This window comes from Pollachius pollachius (genome assembly GCF_949987615.1).
Source record: "Pollachius pollachius genome assembly, chromosome: 1".
In the NCBI taxonomy this organism is placed as follows: Eukaryota; Metazoa; Chordata; class Actinopteri; order Gadiformes; family Gadidae; genus Pollachius; species Pollachius pollachius.
The window spans coordinates 37,679,950-37,702,273 of record NC_136934.1 but is presented as its reverse complement, the minus strand read 5'-3'; the positions used below and the strand labels follow the sequence as shown (position 1 = coordinate 37,702,273).

Here is a 22,324-nt window from a genome sequence, read left to right as displayed (position 1 = left end):
GTTGAGAGACACTGAACCGAACGGGGCAGTGCTAGTCCTGCTAACTGACGTCAGTGTAAACACTTTTTCTCTCTCTACGCTCCACAGATGAAATGGTGGGATATTGGCGCCCCCAAGTGATGCTGTCTAGTATGAAGAAACTTTAACCCCACTCGTATCAGCGACATGGATGCGATGGAGCATTGGAAATTCCAAGACTGTCAAAAATCGAATAATGCTGATCCTATGCATTATTTGTGTGCAATAATTTATGTTTTGAATTAATGGTCTTTTAAAATGTGAGCATAATATATTATAATATGATATGATAATATGATATATGATATTATATATATAGTATATATATAGATAATATATATATTTAGTATTTTTATATATATTAAATATATATTATTAAATAAACATATAATATAAATATATATAATAAAAATGTGAATATATATACATATATATGCGTTGTAATAATATGTAATAAAATATATAAAAATATATATATTCTATTCCAATTGAACATCCTAGCTGTTTTATTTGGTCATAAATTACTTGAGCATTCACCCCACACAACCACGTGATTGAACAGAGCATTGAAATGAGACACCTTCATCTGCTGCGCCCTGCTTTATGGCCAAAGGGAATGATCCAACATATTGTTGGAACCGGTGTCGTTGACAGAAATAACGATGGCTCAATTGGATCATGAGGGCGTTACGCACGCCGTGTTCCCATGTGAGCAGGAGATTGTAGAGATTCGGTTAAGAGGCGTGAGCGAATAAACACATTGTCCTGCAGTGAGACGGACCTATACACTTGTGTATTTCCGCGTGAATGTCATCATAGATGATGAACGATGTAGGCCTACTGCCTTGCAAATTACTTAATTTAACAAATAAGGAAAACGTCTTTCTCAAACATACAAGTGCAATCACACCTCCATGATCCAGGGTGATCCAAATTGTCTGTCTCGTTCAGGGCATATACTGTTCCAATAGATTTTAAGATGAAGCGTCATTTTATCCATGCCAATTAAATGGGATAACCTTATAATGCAAGAGATGATGCTGTGCATTAAAAAATATATTGATCCAAAGGAAAGGAGAGTTAACATGGATGGGCTCAGTATCGTTCAAGACAACTCAAGGCCGTGATAAGCAAAGCAATCAGATAGGACCAAAGCATGGCTCGTATGACGCTTATGGTAGGACCAACGTTTAAACAAACTATGTCGATTTTGTTCTAGCATATATCTTTAAAAAAGTTCACCAAAAGTCACCATTTCAAAGTGCATTTCATATTTCATCCAGTAACCTATTCCTTGGTTTCAGAGGAGCACTTGGTCATTTATTGTTGCAATTTAATCTGGTATAACAACTATACAGGACATATTTTATATGCAAGGTTTAATAGCAAAGACAAGGAAAAGAACCGTCATGTGCCTAAAGTCAAGTAGTGCAAAAGTTTCCCTGATTCAGACAAGAGCCCCTTTGCTGGTCATCGTAGAGTACTGAACACGTATGCTGATTGTAACCCTAAACTGTAGAATTTGGCAGTAAATGCTGGGTGCATAGGTACAATAGGTCAAGCTTACAAACTAATTACACATTATATTATTCCCTTAGTCAAACTAAATCAAAAACTTAAAGTAAGATTTAAATTTTTCCTCTACTTTACATAGGACTACATTTGAATCAAATAGAGATTGTAAAATAAGAAATAAAGGGAGAATACTACAATTGGGACAAGACATCAGCATAATCTCACGTAATTTATAAATATAGCTGCATATGGAGGTAAGGTTATTACTTAGGTTCATTTCTTTTAGTTTATATAAACACAAGTATATTAATAAACCCCCTATAAAGACCGTAATTTAAAATAAAGATAAAAAATACCATAATGTATTGCTATCCACAATGTGCAATAATGAAGCAAAAACCTTAATCTGGACTTCTTGTGTTGTTAAATTATTAAGGACATTAAATTAAGGACATTAAAGTGATCTTCACAACTTTGCCACTTTTGCTACATTTTCCGGCGTTTAACTTAATGTAGCTTTTACTCTATAAAATCTGTTATCATTTAGAAAAGAATGATAACACTACAAGATAACACTACAAGAGAGAAACCATCTCTTCTGCCAGTCTGTTTGAGGGGAAGAGCAGCCCTACAAGGTGTCCTAGTGCCTATGTTATCCGAACATGCGCTCCCGGCCCCCACGCACACCGCTACACACACCCCTTCACGTCGACGGTCATCGCTGCCTTTTCTGTTTCTTTGACGCCCGTTTCCTCGCTGCAGCCCCGTCTCCGTCTCCATGACCCCTCTCCCAGGACACTAGCTCCCCCCTCCGGAAGACGTGGCCGTCTTTCCCCGACGTAGATCTCATGGCGGCATCTCTGTGGCCCCCTGCTGTGCCATGTTTCTCTCCATTCCCTTCCCTCGGTGGACTGCTCAGAACCCTACCCCTGTCCGTGCCCTCGTACCCTCCCCCCGGTGCGGCCATCTGTCCGTGTCCGCCCCCCCTCCCCACCCTGTGTATGACCCCCGCGGTGTGGCGCCGCACCCTGGGGAGGGTGGGGGCGATGTGGGAGAGGGGCTTGGGGGTGAGCCGGACCAGGTCTTGCGGCGGTGCTCCTGGTTCCGGAAGAGACCCGATGATTCGCTTGGTGGGGACCCCAGGTGAAGCGCGGTGGGGGGTCTGAGCCCGGCTGAGGGGATGGTGCTGTCCCAGCATCCGCTTTGAAGACAAGTTTAGGTTGGAGACGGCCTCTTCAAAACACCTCCCCTGGTCCCCTGTCTTTGGGCCAGAGACTTAACAACAGAACATACAGTGTCACGAGGATATTATATGTTATGCCACAGCATTGTCAAATACTTCATTCTGATTGGTCAACAACGGGACACTTTTGTCTTTTGACATTATATAATAAAGTTGGATGCTTGAATGATTGATTGAGTGATCAACTGACATGATGTGAAATGATGTGATGTGATATGTGAATCATAACCTTGTTTAATCCATACAACACCTCTAACCAAAATCACCTTACCACAGAGTGGGTTGTGAGTCAGGCTGTCTTCTGGGTGGCTTCCTCTCTGCTCCAGACTCTGGTGGTCTGTCTCTCCTTGTCTCTGGTCCAGATTCTGTTGGTCTGTCTCTGCATGTCTCTGGTCCAGAGCGTTCTCCACCGAGTCAAGCAGCCCAAGCATCTCACAAAGGGAGTGGAGCATCGTGGCATCTGATGAAAGTCAATACAAATGGCAACTTGCTTACCTACCATCTCCTGTGCATATTGTATATGTGCCAAAACCTTCATCTCCATCAACAATAAAAACATTTTCCAAGACCCATCTCACAACATGTTTCAACTTCCGTAAACGAATAACATGGATATGAATATAGAGCACAAAAACATGAATCCTTATGTTATGCTTTAGAATATTCATAATATTCTGCAGGAGTCCATCTTAAGGACAACTGATTGATTCTTTTTTTATAGCAGAGGGATTCTCTGGATCACCGCGTCAGATCTCACCTCTGGCCTGGAGTTGAGCTTCTCTCATGCGGAGGTCCAGGCCTGTGAGGGCGGCCTCCAGCTGGGTCTGGATGCTGGACAGGACCTTGCTCATCAGCCCACTGTTTGCCACGGCCTTCCAGAAGCTCCAAAAACCATCTAACGGTGGCAGAATAATGCTAGATCATTGATTAAATCCTGATTGTGTGTGTGTGTGTCCAGTGTGCGAGCATGTTTGTGTGCATTTAAATTAATACACTTCTATCTAAGAACTGACCAGGTGCATGAAGCCTCTTCCTTCTGTTGATCAGTCCGTTGGATGGACTCGCAGGGAGAAGCAGACCAGAACTCAACTTGGACGTCATGGTGAACTTCTGCTCCACAGCTGGGTATATACCATTAACAATGTCTCCTGTCATGAGAAGAGTAATGAACAACTAGTGAACACCCCCTCAAAACTTCTCCCATCATTGATTCTTGCTGAATAATGCAGGTTAGTCCAACCCGAGATCTGTAAAGTAGGCTGGGTGCAGCCTGTGAACTGCTCAGCTTAGGGAACAGCACCAAGGTCAAAGAATAGTCTGTATTATCCAGAGATGTTAATCTGGCAGCTCAGAAGTCTCAGAGGGATGCGGTGCAGCATCAAAGACGGCTGAATGCAAGTGATGGCGAATTCTTCTTTTCAAGTTTAGCTCGCCTCTGTTTCGTCACATTTATCAGCAGATTAACAAAGATTCCTATCTTTTAATAATGTCAGATCAATCCATTTCTTGCGTTTTATAGAAACTGAAAGTTAATTGAAAAGTAAGGGGACCTTGCAGGGGCCCCGGCTGTGCTCCCAGACCCTGGGAGGCCATGGTGTAGGTGGGACGCTGCCAGGGGCGTCCTGGGGAGAGCCCTGTACCGTCGACCACCACATCAGACTTAGTGCTGCGGCAGGTGTTGGTACACACAGCGGCGTGCTGGTAGAAATCGATCTGGCCGGAATGCATCATTCTCCTGTAAAGGATACAAGATGGTTGCAAATAGAGTCATACAGTGGGTCAACTTGTATAAGTTGTTGTTATCACTGGTGTTATGATAATAATATGAAGTAAATTCAAAGTATTCTGAATAGTTTGTGATTTTGTATTTTAAATCCACCATCCACCAATCCACCTGGAGAGAAACACTGGCATTGTCGAGCTGAAGAGTAGGTTTAAACACAGGACAGAACAAACAAGTGCCAACATGAAGAAGGGAGAAACGCGCCGCTTGGCAGATTGTTCTGGGTGTTATTAGATCCATACCACAATAATGTCACTCCCACGCTAGCTCAGGAATTTACTGGCAAGCTCCCACCCAGACGAACCCCTTGAGCAAGAACCAATTAAATCACTGGGATAAAATCATGTGATGCGATATTATATTTACCCTGGTTAGAGAGATTCATAACACAAGCCCTAACCCCTACTTCCTCCTTTATGACCTGTATCTGAACTCACTGTCAGTCACTTTGGATGTGTAAATAACTAAATACTAACTAAAGTAAATAACCAACATAAACAGGTATATAAAGAAGGCTGTACCTCAACATTACCCCCTTAATAGAAGACATGTAAATAAAGCAGGCTATACCGCAGCATAACACCCTTAAAAGCAGACATGTAAATAAGGCAGGTAATACCACAACATTATACCCTTAATATAAGTAAACATGTGAATAAAGCAGGCTATCCCTCAACATTATATCTTTAATATCAGTCAACAGGTAAATAAAGCAGGCTGTACCTCAACATTACACCCTCAACATTAGTCAACAGGTAAATAAAGCAGGCTATACCTCAACATTACACCCTCAACATTAGTCAACAGGTAAATAAAGCAGGTACCTCAACATTACACCCTCAATATCAGTCAACAGGTAAATAAAGCAGGCTGTACCTCAACATTACACCCTCAATATCAGTCAACAGGTAAATAAAGCAGGTACCTCAACATTACACCCTCAACATTAGTCAACAGGTAAATAAAGCAGGCTGTACCTCAACATTACACCCTCAATTTCAGTCAACAGGTAAATAAAGCAGGTATCTCAACATTACACCCTCAACATTAGTCAACAGGTAAATAAAGCAGGTACCTCAACATTACACCCCCCAACCTGATGGCCCTCTTCCAGTCCTTGAGGGTGGCCTTCCCCGCCAGGTGGACAAACTGCTTGGGGCTGATGAGCTGATCATGGAACTGGAGGGAGGACCACACAGATAGTCACATCATATCTTTCATTCACACAAAAAGGGGGCAAGATGCAGATAACCATTGTTTGGTTCAGGTTTTGGTCCAAATATGATACTGAGAAAATAGATCATTTCTGACAAGGGGTCTGTTTGGGTAACTTCCACATTTGCCGGGACCTACCTTCACACACCTAACGTTGATTCCAGGACACACAAACTTCTTGAAGAGCAGGACCGCTCTGCTTTCTCCACAGGTGATCGGGTAGCCATATTCTATTTCCTCTCCTTGGGCGGAGTCATAGGATCCTGAGGTGATCCAGAGTTATGATATAATACAATGTGCATTGATGGTTATGTTGCATGCAAGGTAACCGATGTAAACAATATGTTCCATAGTTCATAGAGGAGTATGGATGATGTCTTACCATGGTACGCCTGTATTGCCAAGACTGTAGTGCTCATGTCATCGTTCAGCCTGTAGATGGCGACAGAATCCTTCATGTAACAACATTTCATATTATAGAGATATACTGTTGCTTATTCCTATTTAGCTGAGTTTGCATCAGTGCAGAAAGACAATGGTGATATCAATGTGAGAAGAAATGCATTAACATGTGTTCAATATTTATGATGTTGCAAAACGAATCAAACTGACAGCTCATCTGACTTAAATCAATGAGGTTGTCATTACCTGTGGAGGCCTGGATGCAGTTGCAGAATAACTTGAGTTTTCTGGATGTCCTCCTCCTCTCTCTTCTTCTCCTCCTCCTCCACCTCCTCCTTCAGCACCGTTACGTCCCCTGAAGACAGAGTGAGCTCCACTCCCGCCATCCTCCCTATTGCAGCCCAGAGCGTGAGCGTGATCGACACAGAGCTTGTGCGACCCACAGAATCGGACCAGAACGCCTTCCTGCTGACATGAAACGAAGGATCTACGGTCCGTTATACTGACCCTACTCGATGGGCAGCGGATATGATCCGCAGTAGAAGGTGAGATAAAGGGACACTGGTTTACATAGTAATACTATTAATATGACCTTACGTGTGACAACTATTACTCGTATCCAGACTAACATTAATAGCCTATAAGGTGCTGAAGAGTTTTTACAAAGTGTGTTAAGTTTTCCCACAAGAAAAAATTCTAGCCTACTACATAATAAGAAAATAAAGCACTGTTGGAAATTTTTAATGCATTTAAGGTTATAGACTATTAGAGAAGTCACTTGACCTGCTGAAATAATGACATTTCCACCAACCAGCTCGTTATATTAAGGGGCTGCATAGTAATAGAAAATAATGTAATATAATGAATAGAACAGAATAGAACAGAACAGATTATAACACAACAGAAAAAAAACATAATAAGCCTATAATAAAAAATACAGAATAGAACACAACAGAATAGATAATAAATCTATTGGACAACCAACGGTAGAGATAAGTAAGCTGAATGGACCAAGCCTTTAAAGCCTAGAAACGTCCTTATTAAGCAAACTCCTACAGATCCGATCGCGTGCCTACAGCCGCTCATTCTGACGTGTGCTGGCGCGGCATCACGCACACCCTTTCCAACGGCAATCACACACCAACATAGCTTAACCCTTTAAGCGCTGCGGTTGCAGAAAACAATACGAGATCAAAACAAATTTACACAAACTCCTGCAAGTATTGTACACGACAAAACTCAATGTTGGAGTGCTGACCTACCGTTTCAAAGCGAGGAACAACACATCCTTCGCGTGTAGAGAACTGGGAGAGCTTGCGCCCGTGCTGCCTCGTCACAGTTCCTGCAATGAAGGCGGTATTTGCCTGCGAAGCATCTGTCACGAGAAGCGTTAGCTCGCACGCGATGCGTAAATCGGTCGAACTGCCGTGGTGTGAGTGCATTGCCTGCTCGAGCGGCTGTGCGACAGAGGCCGACACGACCGAAAAGTTAACAAGCGCGGTAAACGATCCGCAAATGGGGGAATATTATAAAGTCTAATCTTTCTACCATTCAGAATGTATATGTTTTTAAATGTTTCAACTGTATGCAGACCACTATAAATAGATTTTTACTCAAGCAAATAACTTGCCATATTATTTCTTTGGTGTTTTCTCTGGACCTTATGTTGCGTGGTTTTCTTTTGTTGTTCCCACATTTTACCAGATGGCGCACAAGGTACAATTTATTTTGGGTAGAATATGAGTGATACCAAAGTATGCGAAAGTATACTGACTACGCTGACCCTTTTATTACATTAACAAACGTATGCCACGAAAAACCTAATTTGGTTGTTATTAGTTATAGTCGCTGTAGAGACTCTGGTGTTCTGTTTCTGCAACTTTTGCCTTCATATTCAGAAGGAGGGGCGTTAAAGATCCAGAGATCTCATCCAATAGTTCATATTAAGTAGTTTTGAGTAACTTTGCAGAACTAGAATCAGATAGAGCAACGCACCTTGCTTCTCGGTCTAGACTTTGGACATCATGCCCGCCCAAAACCACAAGTGTGTCATTAGGAGTTTATGGATCGCTTTTACTTTCTTTGGATTAAACGTCCATGGACAGGAGGGTAAGAATATATATTTTGTTTACATTATTTTATTTAGACTCAAGACGTTTACCACTGGGCAACATCTCGTCCTGATTTTCTTATTATGCTAACTTTTTGAAATAATATTTAGATAGTCGTTTAAAGATATACAGCCCATCTGTTTGAAAGCTAGTTGGCTTTAATATTAAAGGTTGTGTTGTATAATATATATATATATATATATATATATATATATATATATATATATATATATATATATATGTGTGTGTGTTTGCCTAGTTAGCTAAACATTGAGCATTGCATTCACTTGGTATAGCCTACTATTTTATGTAAGGAAGGGAAATTAATACTTGCCACTATGCCATAATACAGGAACTATATTATGTCATCCTCTTTCTGGACCCATTGTAACATAATTACATAAATCATAACTAATATAAACTAATACAGAATTAACAAGTGGTTCAAAGGGCTACATGATGTCATGGCAACATTCAGTTGATATCTGTCCATGTTGACTTAATATGTATGTTTCACACAGCTTTCTGAAGGACCGTCTTACACAGACGTCAATACAGAGTCAGAGTAGTGTTTCCATGTCCACAGGGCCTTTTCAACCCATTGTCGATCGGAAGCTCTGAGTAGCCTACCTTTAAAACTACCAAGATGGGAAACCACCCACAACAATGTTGTGATGATTTCTCTTTCTGTCTATTGACAATTTTTCCATTTAACCTTTAACAGAATAGCATCAATATGAAGGTCTCAAATTTTGTATTTCTTGGTTGATATCACTTTGATTGCTCCTTTCCAACACTTGGAACAACACAGGAATTATGATAAGCTGCAACTAATGTTATGCTATGAATCATACATCATACACGCCTTTTTATAAAAAGAAGCACTTCCAACTAACCAAATCCAGAATCATATATGGCCTGTTGGTTCTAAACGGTACACACCAATATACAGTGCTGGTGATAAACATCTCTTCCCCCTACAGTACACAGTGTTCACTGTTGGGTATTAGCGTCTCTTCCCTTCATGGTACCCACCAGTATTCAGTGCTGGTTATCAGCGTCTCTCTTCCCCCTACATTTAACCATATTCAGTGTTGGTTATAAATGTCTCTTCCCCTAAAGTACACACCAGTATTCAGTGTTTGTGTCTTTGCTTCATATTCCAGGCGATGGCTGCGGGGATACAAAGCTTGGATCAGAGAATGGCACCCTGACCTCAGCTAACTGCCCAGGCACCTATCCCCAGGATGGGTCGTGTACGTGAAGGCTTCGTGTCCCGCAGGGCCGCACATTACGCCTCCTCTTTGGGGACTTTGACATCGAGGGAAGCGTGAACTGCACCAATGGCTCTCTCGTGATCTCTCTCTCTCTATATATATATATATACATGTATGGTATAGTTTAGTACTATAGTGCTATATATATCATGCATATGTCAACTTAACTTGACATATTAGAGATTGCAGATGAGTTATAATTGCGATTTGTGGAGAAAAAGACACACTGTGGTCTTGTCCTACATCCGTTTTCACAACGTTCAAAATTGACCTCAGACAGAGTTTTAGTTTGGCTTTTCAATGGGGGTCGTTGCTCAAATCGACAGCATAGGCCTGAAATTCAGTGATCTCAACGATCAAATGTCAATACAAAACACAAGCAAACCAGTCCAACTGTTCCAATCTCATTAGATAGATTCAGCATTTTTTCCAACCAAAACCAAACCCTGTACAACAACTAAGAACAGCTCCAGACGTCTGGGCCAGAGAAAAGCAAAGCTTGATTTATCCGTCTGTGCCTTGCCTTGATTTGCAGCCTAGCTTTGGTGATTCGTAGTGCTTCTGATGAAGGCAATTCCAATACTTCAATGCATCCTTTGCAGCGTCCTTATCCACTGGACCCTTTAGGCAGTCATTGTCCTCGGTTAGGGTTCTTAATTATGTAGTGACTACCAATCCAACTAAAATGTAACAGCCTAGTCACTTGCAACGGGGAAGAAGACAACCTAGATTACCATGATGAGAAGAGTGAGTGAGATTTAACAGATTTGTACGCATCTGGCGTAAAACAAAACTTCATATTCACCATGATATCTATAAAGAGAGCCTCCGTGCCTACAATTTAGACTTAAAATGTGCTACAGAAACATTTTTCTCCAATATCATTAAAACCAATACTAATAATGCAAAAACCCTATTTGCAACTGTTGACAGACTGACCAACCCCCCAACACAAATTCCATCTGATCTCCATTCCACGCAGAAATGCAATGAGTTTGCAGCTTTTTATACTGATAAAATTGAAGGCATCAGACGCGCCATCAATATCTCCACTTCAAACAAAAATGTTGGACTACAACCCTGTTCAGGCAAAAGTAGCGTGGCAAGGATGGCATGCTTTAATGTTATAAACTCTAAAACTCTTGTGGAAACTGCGACACAACTAAAGCCATCCACCTGTTGCCTTGATACTTTACCTACCAACCTCTTTAAGAATGTTTTTGACTGCCTAGCAATAGACACATTGCAGATAGTTAACAACTCTCTCCAGTCAGGCAATTTCCCAAAAGCCTTGAAAACTGCAGTTACTAAACCTTTTAAAAAAAAAGCGGAGCCTAGATGCCTCTATTAATAACAACTACAGACCAATATCAAGTCTACCCTTCATAAGTAAAATCATTGAGAAAGTTGTCCTCCAGCAACTTAATCACTTACTGGCATCAACTGGTTGCTATGACACCTTCCAATTAGGATTTCGACCCCTGCACAGCACTAAGACCGCCCTTATTAAAGTTGTAAACGACATCCGTCTTAACACAAACTCTGGAAAAACCTCAATACTAATGCTACTAGACCTCACTGCTGCATTCGACACTATAGACCATACAATACTTTTGGACAGGTTTGAAAACTGGGTGGGGCTTTCAGGCACAGTCTGGTTGGTTCAGGTCCTACCTACAAAATAGTAACTACTTTGTTTCATTGGCGACTTTTTATCAGAATCAACCAACGCGACATGTGGAGTCCCACAAGGTTTTGATCTTAGGACCCTCTTTATTCACCGTGTACATGCTCCCACTGGGGCAAATCATGCAAAATAACAATATTGACCATCATTGCTATGCTGACGACACGCAAATCTATGTAACGCTATCACCAAATGACCATCGGCCCATAGATCTGCTGTGCCACTGCATTGAGCAAGTGAAAGAAATTTCCTTCAACTAAATGAGGAAAAAACAGAGATAATTGTATTTGGTGCTAAAACGGGAGGCTTAAAGTAACCCAACACCTTCACTCTCTGTCCCTGAAAACCTCAATCAAAGCAGGAAATCTAGGGGTTATTATGGATTCCGATTTACATTTCGACAGTCACATCAAATCAGTTACAAAATCTGCATATTATCACCTTAAAAATGTAGCAAGACTTAGAGGGCTCATGTCCACCGAAGACTTACAAAAAATGTACATGCCTTTATCACTACTAAGCTTGATTACTGCAATGGTCTCCTTACAGTTCTCCCAAAACAAACTCTAAGGAAGTTTCAGCTTCTTCAGAATTCTGCTGCTAGAGTTCTAACAAAGACCAAAAAATTTGAACATATTACACCAATTCTTAAATCCTTACACTGGCTTCCTGTAGGTCAGAGAATTTATTTTAAAATCAGGTTGCTAACCTATAAATCCCTACATGGTTTAGGCCCAAAATATTTAACTGATATGCTTCCACTACATAAGCCCTCTAGACCACTAAGATCTTCTGAGACCAATCTGTTAATTATCCCCAGAGTAAACACGAAATATGGGAAAGCAGGATTTAGTTACCATGCCACAAATAGCTGGAATAAACTCCCTGAGGATTTAAGACTTGCCCCAACTCTGAGCACCTTTAAAACAACTGAAGACTTTTGTTTGCTTTAGCTTTCTGCTAAATCTTAAATACATTGCACTTTCTAAAAAGCTTTTTTAACTTTGCCTTTATTTTCTATTTTATTACTAAAATGCCTTTTTAACTTTCCCTTTATTTTCTATTTTTACCAGAAAGATATATGATCTGATACCAGAGAGAAAGGATATGGGTTTGAGACCCAAGTTCTGTCTGGATTAGAGTCCTAGAATCTGGGTTGGAGTCCAAGAAAGGACCAAGTTCCTTTAGGTCGGGTTGGAGTCCCAGAGAAAGGACCAAGTTCCTTTAGGTCGGGTTGGAGTCCCAGAGAAAGGACCAAGTTCCTTTAGGTCGGGTTGGAGTCCCAGAGAAAGGACCAAGTTCTTTTAGGTCGGGTTGGAGTCCCAGAGAAAGGCCTTTGGTTTGTGGTTAGAGTCCCAACGTGTGTCTGGGTTAGAGTCCTAGAATCTGGGTTAGAGTCCTAGAATAGAGTCCAAGAATAGAATTAGAGTCCTAAAATAGAAATTGACTAGAATCTGGGTTGGAGTCCCTCCCCAAATGTCTTGCGATATTGATATCCCCCCCTCCCCCCTGCCGACTGTTTAAGTGGTTTTATTTTACCCCTTCATAATTAACTGGTCCCCTTCATAATTAACTCTGTCATGTTTATATTTCTTTCGTTAGTGTTCTTGACTACAAATGTTTAATTTCCCCAGAAATTCAAAGATTTTTCAGGTATATGCTTTGAAGAAAGCCCTTAATTCACTTGAGAAATGTGTGCTTGGAGTTTTCTTTTATTTATATATCTTCCAGCATTAGTGTGTTCTTCCGGCATTAGTGTGTTCTTGACTTTTAATTTTGCTCGGACCCCGTTAATCACCGCTTGCGATTATATCTTTTCCTATGTTTTGTCTGTGTGCTATGTGTGACTGTAGGCTACTGATGCATGTCTTGGCCAGGACACTGGAAGAGATGTTTAGTCTCAATGATGATTATTATTTTCAACTAACCAATAGTAGTTGCCTTGCATTTTAAAATGTCAATGCACTTTTCAGCCCTGAATAACAGTAAAAGCTATTTAATAATTGATTTGCATGCATAGAATACTACACTTTCCATTGAACAATTAGCCCTGTTACCATAAATTGACTAATTTTATAATGTAATCAAAAGCTCACACACTAGCTGCTTTCAGACACACGTGTAAGTCCTGATATTCTCCTGATGGGCCGTATGTGTGAACAACATATCCTGACATTTGTACCCTGTAAATCTCCTGAATAATACTACCCCTGAGGTAGTATTTTCTCTGTAGGAAATTTAAATTAGCTTATATGTGGTATTCAGTATTTCTCACACCACTTAAGTGGGCGTGTTGATGACGCTTCTGCATGTCATTTAGTGGCCCCCTAAATGATAATCAACCCACGGCCTTTTGTTCGCTGAATGGTTAAAAAATATTAAAATGTTGACACTGCTTTTAAGAGTAATTTTTGGTGAACGAATGTTAGACGTTGTAAAATTAAAGGCAAAATATTATTATATTATGCGCTCAGAAATTTGTTACATTATCGACTGGGGTTTCCACATTATTGCTATGGGTTGAATTACAACTAGAGGTTGAGTGCGCGCAATGCGTGCGCGAAAACTCTAGTATATATAATAACGATCCATCGTTGGGTGCCTGGTTCTCTCAGCAGGCTTCGTTCCGTCATTGCTGGTTGCAGTGGGGGTGGTCTCGGGGCTGGTCCTGTGTGGCTGCTGCCTGACGGCTGGATTCTGGTTGAAGAGAAGGTGGTGTTAAATAAAGGTAAACCTGTTGTTTGTTTGTGTCATGTTCAAAGGTACAAACACACTGGGCAATAGTGAAGAGTGAATAATGATCACATTAAATTCATAATAATGTAATCATGAAATATATTAAGTCATCCAACTACATATTAATAGTTCTGAATACCAAGTTGCATTGATTGTGTTTTTGTGTGTTTGTCTAATTAGGATGAAATAGGCATAAACAAAGAGGTACCCGATAGCTGAAGGTAAATTGTTTTTCCCACCTCTAATCAAATGTTTTCTGTTGGCAAAACTCTGACATCAGACATAGGATCATGTGTGTGTGTGTGTGTGTGTGTGTGTGTGTGTGTGTGTGTGTGTGTGTGTGTGTGTGTGTGTGTGTGTGTGTGTGTGTGTGTGTGTGTGTGTGTGTGTGTGTCCTGGTCCCCTGTCCTTATATCAGAGACCTAACAGCAGAACATACAGTGTTAGGATTACCTCATATGTTATACCACATCATTGTTAAATACTTGATCCTGATTCGTTCATAACTGGACACCTCTGTCTTTAAACAGCTCTGAATCAATCCTTTAAAAATCCATCATTAACAACAACGGTCACATACAAATACCAACCAGATGGTTCCTTGTCAACGCGGAACCCATACGCTCACAGCCCCGCGGAACCGACCCCTGCATCAGCGATGCTGAGCAGCCTCGTCTTCACCCCGGCAGCATCCCCAACCTCATCGGACATCATTTTACAATAACAGGACACCCTGCCCTGGTTTATTCCTTACATATCGCACTTGTTAATGTGATTTCATGTGAAATGATATGCATGTGACAACGTTCCCTTTTAGTTCGCTTTTTTCTACTCAATGAATGTGTGATTGTCTCTGTTCCTCGCCATAGCCCTGTGATGTAGGTGTTTTACACCTCTTGTCCTTGATTTGTTGTTTCCCTTCTGAAGCCCCTTTGTTTGTTTGCTGTTTAGCTTGAAAAGCACTGTGTTAATGAAGTTTGATGATTGAATGGGTCGATTAACATGATGTGAAATGATGTGATGTGATGTGATGTGATGTGATGTGATGTGATGTGATGTGTGAATCATAACCTTATTGAATCCACACAACACCTTAACCAAAATCACCTTACCACAGAGCGGGTTGTGAGTCAGGCTGTCTTCTGGGTGGCTTCCTCTCTGCTCCAGATTCTGGTGGTCTGTCTCTCCTTGTCTCTGCTCCAGATTCTGGTGGTCTGTCTCTGCTTGTCTCTGCTCCAGACTCTGGTGGCCTCTCTCTTATTTTCTCTGGTCCACAGTCTTGACCAGAGAAAAGGAGAGACAACAAAATAGAAGAGAAAAAAAAGAATAGAACACAATAGAACAGTTTCCGAGGCTTTGAAGTCTTGGTCCAGAAGCGTTAGCTCGCAAACGATGCGTAAATCGGTCGAACTGCTGTGGTGTGAGTGCATCGCCTGCTGGACTGATAGAGAGCGACACGTAAACGTTCCTATAATCGGGAAAACTATAAAGACAATTACTACCATTACCTTTTGACATTTTCTAAATCGGTCAACTTTATGTAGGTCAATATGTATATTGTCTCGCATGCACGAAAGTGTTGCCAAATTATTTATTGTCTATTTTCACTGGACCTGCTGGCGCTGTTTTTGTTGTTCCATATTTCACCAGAAGATAGTGCGGCAGTGACATTACATTTTGGGTCAAATCTGAGGATACAGAAGTATGCCAAAGTATATTACTGACTAGGCTGACCATTTTACTACATTAACAAACGTATGCCATTCACTAACCCTTCATAGTTTGTTATTAGTTATTGTCGCTGTAGAGACTCTGGTGTTCTGGTTCTGCATCTTTTGCGTTTATATTCAGAAGGAGGGGCGATAAACATTCAGAGATATCATCCAAGTTTTGAGTAACTTTGCAGAACTAGCATCAGAGAGAGTGAGGCACCTTGCTTCTCGGTTCAGACTTTGGACATCATGCCCGCTGGGACAAAAAACTACCAGAACGGAGTGAATTGTATCGTTAGGAGTTTATGGATCGCTTTGACTTTCTGTGGATTAACAAGCGTCCATGGACTGGAGGGTAAGAATAAATATTTTGTTTACATTCTTTTATTTAGACACACACAAACTCAAGATGTTTACCACTGGGCAACATCTCGTCTTGGTCATCTTATTATGCTAACTTTTTTTAAATCATATTTAGATGTCGTTTAAAGATATGAAGCCCTCTCTGTGTTAAAGCTGGTTGGCTTTAATGTAAAAAGTTGTGAGGCAACTTAATCAAACTGATTACTACAACCTTTTTCTATACAATATAAATAGTTTATGTAATTAGTCCGATATAACACACACAGTACCAGTCAAAAGTTTGGACACCTTCTCATTCAATGGTTTTTATTTTTTTATTTTTTTTCAACATTGCAGATTAATATTGAAGACATCAAAACTATGAAGGAACACATATGTAATTATGTGGTAAACAAAAAAATGCTCAACAAACCAGAATATGTTTTATATTTTACATTCTTCAAAGTAGCCACCTTTTGCTTTGATGACAGCTTGCACACTCTTGACATTCTTTCAATTAGCTTCATGAAAGTCACCTGGAATGGTTTAATGGTTAAGAGGTGTGCCTTGTCAAGAGTTAATTTGTGGAATTTCTTGCCTTCTAATGTGTTTGAGACCATCAGTTGTGCTGTACAGAGGCAGGTTTGGTGCGCAATTCTATACAGCGAAAAGGCCTATTCGACTTCAGTTCAAATCCATATTATGGCAAGAACTACTCAATTAAGTAAAGATAAACGACAGTCCATCATTACGTTAAGACAGGAAGGTCAGTCAATCCGAATTATTTCAAGAACTTTGAATGTATCCTCAAGTGCAGTGGCGAAAACCATCAAACGCTATAATGAAACTGGCACTCATGAAGACCGCCCCAGGACAGGATGACCAAGAGCAACCTCTGCTGCTGAGGAAAAGTTAATTCGAGTTACCAGCCTCAGAACCTGCAAATCAACAGCACCTCAGATTAGAGCCCACATAAATGCTTGGCAGAGTTGAAGTAGCAGACACATCTCCGCTTCAACTGTTCAGAGGAGACTGTGTGAATCAGGCCTTCATGGTCGAATTGCTGCAAAGAAGCCACTGCTGAGGAAGAGCAACAAAAAGGAGAGACTTGCTTGGGCCAAGGAACACAATGAGTGGACTTTAAACCAATGGAAATCTCTACTTTGGTCTGAGTCCAAATTGGAAAATTTTGGTCCCAGCCGCCGTGTCTTTGTAAGACGCAGAAAAGTTGAGCGGATGGTTTCTTCATGTGTGGTCCCACCGTGAAGCATGGAGGAGGAGGAGTGATGGTGTGGGGGTGCTTCGCTGGTGACACTGTTGGGGATTGATTCAAAATTCAGGGCACACTTAACCAGCATGGCTACCCTAGCATTCTACAGCGACATGCCATCCCATCTGGTTTGCGCTTAGTGGGACCCGGATTTGTTTTTCAACAGGACAATGACCCCAAACACACCTCCAGGCTGTGCAAGGGCTATTTGACCAAGAAGGAGAGTGATGGAGTGCTGCGTCAGATGACCTGGCCTCCACAATCACCCAACCTAAACCCAATAGAGATGGTCTGGGATGAGTTGGACCGCAGAGTGAAGGCAAAGCAGCCAACAAGTGCTCAGCACCTCTGGGAACTCCTTCAAGACTGTTGGAAAACCATTTCAGGTGACTACCTCATGAAACTGATCGAAAGGATGCCAAGAGTGTGCAAAGCTGTCATCAAAGCAAAAGGTAGCTACTTTGAAGAATGTAAAATATAAAGCATATTCTGGAGCATTTTTTTGTTTCCCACATAATTCCATATGTGTTTCTTCATAGTTTTGATGGATTCAATATTAATCTGCAATGTTGAAAAAAAATAAATAATAAAAACCATTGAATGAGAAGGTGTATCCTTTTGACTGGTACTGTACATACATACATACATACATACATATATATATATATATATACATACAAATTGTATGTTTGCCTGGTTAGCTAATACAAATTAATGAGTATTGCATTCACTTGGTATAGCCTACTATTTTATGTAAGGAAGGGTAATTAATAGGCCTACTTGAGCCATAAAACAGGAACTAAATTATGTCAAAGTCTTTCTGGACCCATTGTAACATAATTACATAAATCATTCATCATCATCAACTATTATAAGCTAATACGGAATTAAAAAGTGGTTCAAAGGGCTACATGAAGTCATGGCAACATTCCAATCTGTCCGTGTTGACTTAATATAAATCTTTCACACAGCTTTCTGGAGGACCGTCTTACACAGATGTCAATACAGAGTCAGAAGTTTTTCCATGTCCGCAGGGCCTTTTCAAGCCATTGTCGATCGAAAGCTCAGAGTATACTACCTTTAAACCTACTTGCCTTCGCTGGGTACATCTACATGAAAGCAAAACCAATCATAAACTGATAATGCAATACATCTTCTCACTCAACCTTCATTTAACCATATTCAGTGTTGGTTATAAGCGTCTCTTCCCCTAAAGTACACACCAGTATTCAGTGTTTGTGTCATTGCTTCATATTCCAGGCGATGGCTGCGGGCATACAAAGCTTGGACCAGAGAGTGGCACCCTGACCTCAGCTAACTACCCACGCACCTATCCCCAGGATGGGTCGTGTACATGGAGGCTTCGTGTCCCGCAGGGCCGCACATTACGCCTCATCTTTGGGGACTTTGACATCGAGGGAAGCGTGAACTGCAGCAATGGCTCTCTTGTGATCACCCCGAGCAACGGGTCCCCCAGCATAGGTAAACACACACACACACACAAACACACACAAGGGGCCCTCAGCAGAGGTAAACTCACAGCTCAGATCAGCGTTGTGGTGATCTGTAGTCGTGTCTTGATGTATTCCAAATATTTTAACAGCTTGAATCGCTATGATGACTCAACCAAGTGATTTGAAATCCTTCGATGGATGTTTCACTCTCAGCTCATACCTGACTAATTAATGTGTGGCGTGCTGCGTGATCATGGTCAATGCAGACGTTTACTCACACAGCGCATTCCATTTCATCGACAGACGAGTTACAAAAACATGTCTGAGTCAACTCCCGCCCATCCAGGTGTATCTATTTATATCCTGAGGGCATGGAGGTTTGGACTGGAGACACCGAGGTACTGAATGAGAGAGATAGAAGAAGTAGGGGAAGGAGATGGAATCCTTCAGCTCTTTCTGCTGAACAGATCGTTTTTTTACTCAAAAATTCCAATGGCTCACACGTTTTACAAAACCAAGTTATCGTTATTCTAGCTATCCTTTTACAGCCATGTCTTCTGTATCAAGCATCACTGGACAACACTTTCTTTGCTGAAGTTCTGCTTCTGTGAGAGCTATAAACACATGTGTAAAGCTCTGTCAGATGTATGTATGTATGTGGATATTAATTCATTGTGCATGCATACGTGCATGTGTGTGTTCTCAGGGCCTCTGTGTGGGAGGCTCAATGCTTCGGAGATGAAAATGTCGGTTAGCAGCAACGAAGCGTCGGTGATCTTCAGGTCGGGCCGACACCACTCTGGTCGGGGCTTCCCGTTGTCCTACACAACAGACCAGTACCCAGGTTAGAATAACCAAATAAACATCAGCTGATACCTGTGTGTGTGTGTGTATGTGTGTGTGTGTGTGTGTGTGTGTGTGTGTGTGTGTGTGTGCGTGCGTGCGTGCATGCTGGGGTCATGTCTGTGTGTATATGGGTCTGTGTGTTTGTGTTCACATTATTATGCACGCTTATTTGGATGTGTCTGCTGCATTGTGGGATTCCTCTCCTGAATGGAGAGAGCTGGCTCAGGATTCACTATAAATGTGATGTCTATCTTCTCCCACCACCCATACCCACAGCAGCCAAACAGCTAGTTAATAGACAAGAGCATGTGCCTGTATATTTATTCATATATGAAACAGGTCAGGGTCAGTGTGTGTGTGTGTGTGTGTGTGTGTGTGTGTGTGTGTGTGTGTGTGTGTGTGTGTGTGTGTGTGTGTGTGTGAATTTCTGTCATTGTGCATCACCCAATCCTCCATGTTTTTTTCCTTTAGACTCACTTCCTGCTGTTTTCATATTTCAGAGCTTATTTCCTGCAAAATGACTGGAACAAGTTTGTCCTCTGATCAGTTAAGGTGAGTTACCATGAAGTTCTTGAGGACCAGTGTAGACGTTGCTGGAGGTCTCTCACCTGTCTCTGTGCTCCTCAGCGGGTACTGCCCTGCCGGCTGTAAGGATGTTCCTGGGGAAGTTAAAGGAAACTCTGAACAAGGCTACAGACATGTGAGTCGTGAAATGGGACCAGTGCTGCTTTTAAATTTGTTGCATATAACTTGAGTCCAGGTGAATGTTACTATTAATAAGGGGTCATTAGAAAGCTTACAGGACATGCATTTATAATCCGTATTCTACTGCAGACATCGCTGATCTGCTTGTCTGCGGTCCATGGAGGGGTGGTGTCGGACAGCCTGGGGGGCCGCGTCAACCTCACCCAGGGGAGAGGCCTTAGGTTCTACGAGTCCACCTTCGCCAACGGAGTCCTGTCCAAAACGTACGGTCGCTATTATTATTTATAAGTAACATTTCATGATGCGTTTCTGGCTGGTACTTGGTTAAACATAGGAATATTTACCCTTTACATTTTTTATTTTGCCAGCGGTTCATTATCTCCCTATAAACTGCTCTTTGGCAAAGGTAAGCACATACAAAAGCTTCATTACCAAATTCCACCTATTTTATTACCAAACCTAGCAAAGTACAGCTCATCCTTCTCTCTGGGCTCACCCTCTGCTCTCTGCTCTCTTCCTTGACAGAATGCAACGGAAACTTGACCGTTTCCCTCGTGAACAGCTCCTCTCATTGGGGGAGAGCCGGGGGTCAGGGGAATGGTCTGAACACGGCCGGTCCGTTGGTAACATGGACAGCAGAACCAGACGACAAGAACTCCTGGGTGGAGCTGGACCTCGGTTTTAAAAGAAAAGTCACTGGTTAGTACCAATATTTCATTTAATATTTCATTCAATAATTATAATAATATTTAATGTCTTGCCGAATGTGATTCAAATTGTTCTTGTTCGACAACAATGGCCCATTGAAATCACTCTTGTTCTCAGGTATAATAACAACAGGTTCAGGGAGGTTCTATATAGAGTCCTACACGCTGCATTTCCGCAAAGGCAGGGATGACTGGAAGCCTTACAAAGGTGCACTGAGCAAAGAAGAAAAGGTAAGAGAAAGAAATTGACGGTGTGCTGCCTTCTAACCATCAGTAGAGGGTTATTCATCCAGTCAGCAGAGTGGTGGCCAGGGTGCTGCTCAGAGACGTTAGAGATAGAATGTTGTGTTGTTGCCATGGCAGCTCATTAAGGTGTTTTCACTTGAGACACTTTAACGTGTTTGCAGCACCCACACTCCATTGTTGGGGGGGAGGGGGGGGAATGCATATGGTTTCCCACCGCGTCTCTGAATTTGACTGAATTTACCTTGAGCCAAGACAAGTCAACAAGGGACGTCTGGGGATCAAGTTTCACATTTATGATTTCTCAGAAAGCCATGTTGTCAAAGTGTCAGCTGTTGTGTCTTCTGTAGGTGAGCTAAGTGCTAAATTGTTTCAGGTGTTTGAGGCTTATTCCGACGGTCACCAGAGGGTGCTGAACAGCCTGTTCCCTCCCGTGGTGGCCCGCTTCATCCAGCTGAAGCCCATCGCCTGGGAGAAAAGAGCCTCAGCAGAGATCCAGCTGCTGGGATGTCCCGTCGGCAAGGATACCTCCAAGACCTTCTCCTCCACCTCAGGTGAGCACATCCTGTTCTCCCTTTATTGGTCCAATCCTGGCTGACAAAGACAGAGGTCTGTAGTGGTGCTCTAGCCACGTGGTGTGTTGTGTACTGAAGCTGGTTTAACAGACCCTGTGGTCAAAGTCAAAGCCACAATGACATGACCCAGTGCGGGTACCACTGGTGACACAGTTATTTTGAAAGACTCAAGAATGTTTCTACATTTCCCACAATGCCACAATGTGTTCTTTCTGATTGCACATCCTCTTTTTATTAGTATCTTAGATAAATGATAGAATATTATATACAGTATGGTATAGTATAGTACTATTACATATAGTGCAGATAACATCATGTAGAACTTAATATAATAACGATCCATCGTTGGGCACCTGGTTCTCTCTGCAGCCTCCGTTCAGACATAAGAACAGGAGTTGACCGTGTGGCCTTAAAACTGGTAAAAATAAGCTTGTTTTAAGTGCCTGTGATCTCATTTCTCTGCAGCAGTTTGAATTCATGCCA

The 22,324-nt window shown here is 41.7% G+C and overlaps 2 protein-coding genes and 1 long non-coding RNA gene across 3 annotated transcripts; 2 read left to right on the top strand and 1 right to left on the bottom strand.

Annotated features, from left to right (window-relative positions):
- Positions 1–2,248: 2,248 nt before the first annotated feature.
- LOC307087829 (glucocorticoid modulatory element-binding protein 1-like) lies at positions 2,249–6,562 on the bottom strand (the record flags this gene model as incomplete). Its single annotated transcript, XM_079753488.1, has 9 exons — positions 2,249–2,808; positions 3,048–3,236; positions 3,534–3,671; positions 3,790–3,924; positions 4,327–4,511; positions 5,635–5,738; positions 5,913–6,037; positions 6,157–6,206; positions 6,423–6,562. 9 exons carry the CDS (start codon positions 6,560–6,562, stop codon positions 2,249–2,251), a joined length of 1,626 nt encoding a protein of 541 aa, XP_079609614.1.
- A 7,301-nt stretch (positions 6,563–13,863) lies between these two features.
- Positions 13,864–14,976, top strand: LOC307077003. The gene is made up of 2 exons (XR_013811920.1): positions 13,864–13,963; positions 14,518–14,976. It is a non-coding gene; the product is annotated as an uncharacterized lncRNA (long non-coding RNA).
- A 972-nt stretch (positions 14,977–15,948) lies between these two features.
- LOC307087734 (discoidin, CUB and LCCL domain-containing protein 1) lies at positions 15,949–22,071 on the top strand (the record flags this gene model as incomplete). Its single annotated transcript, XM_079753370.1, has 10 exons — positions 15,949–16,054; positions 18,572–18,793; positions 19,472–19,609; positions 20,112–20,163; positions 20,239–20,311; positions 20,446–20,579; positions 20,685–20,722; positions 20,842–21,015; positions 21,142–21,254; positions 21,643–22,071. 10 exons carry the CDS (start codon positions 15,949–15,951, stop codon positions 21,862–21,864), a joined length of 1,272 nt encoding a protein of 423 aa, XP_079609496.1. The 3' UTR covers positions 21,865–22,071.
- Positions 22,072–22,324: the final 253 nt, after the last annotated feature.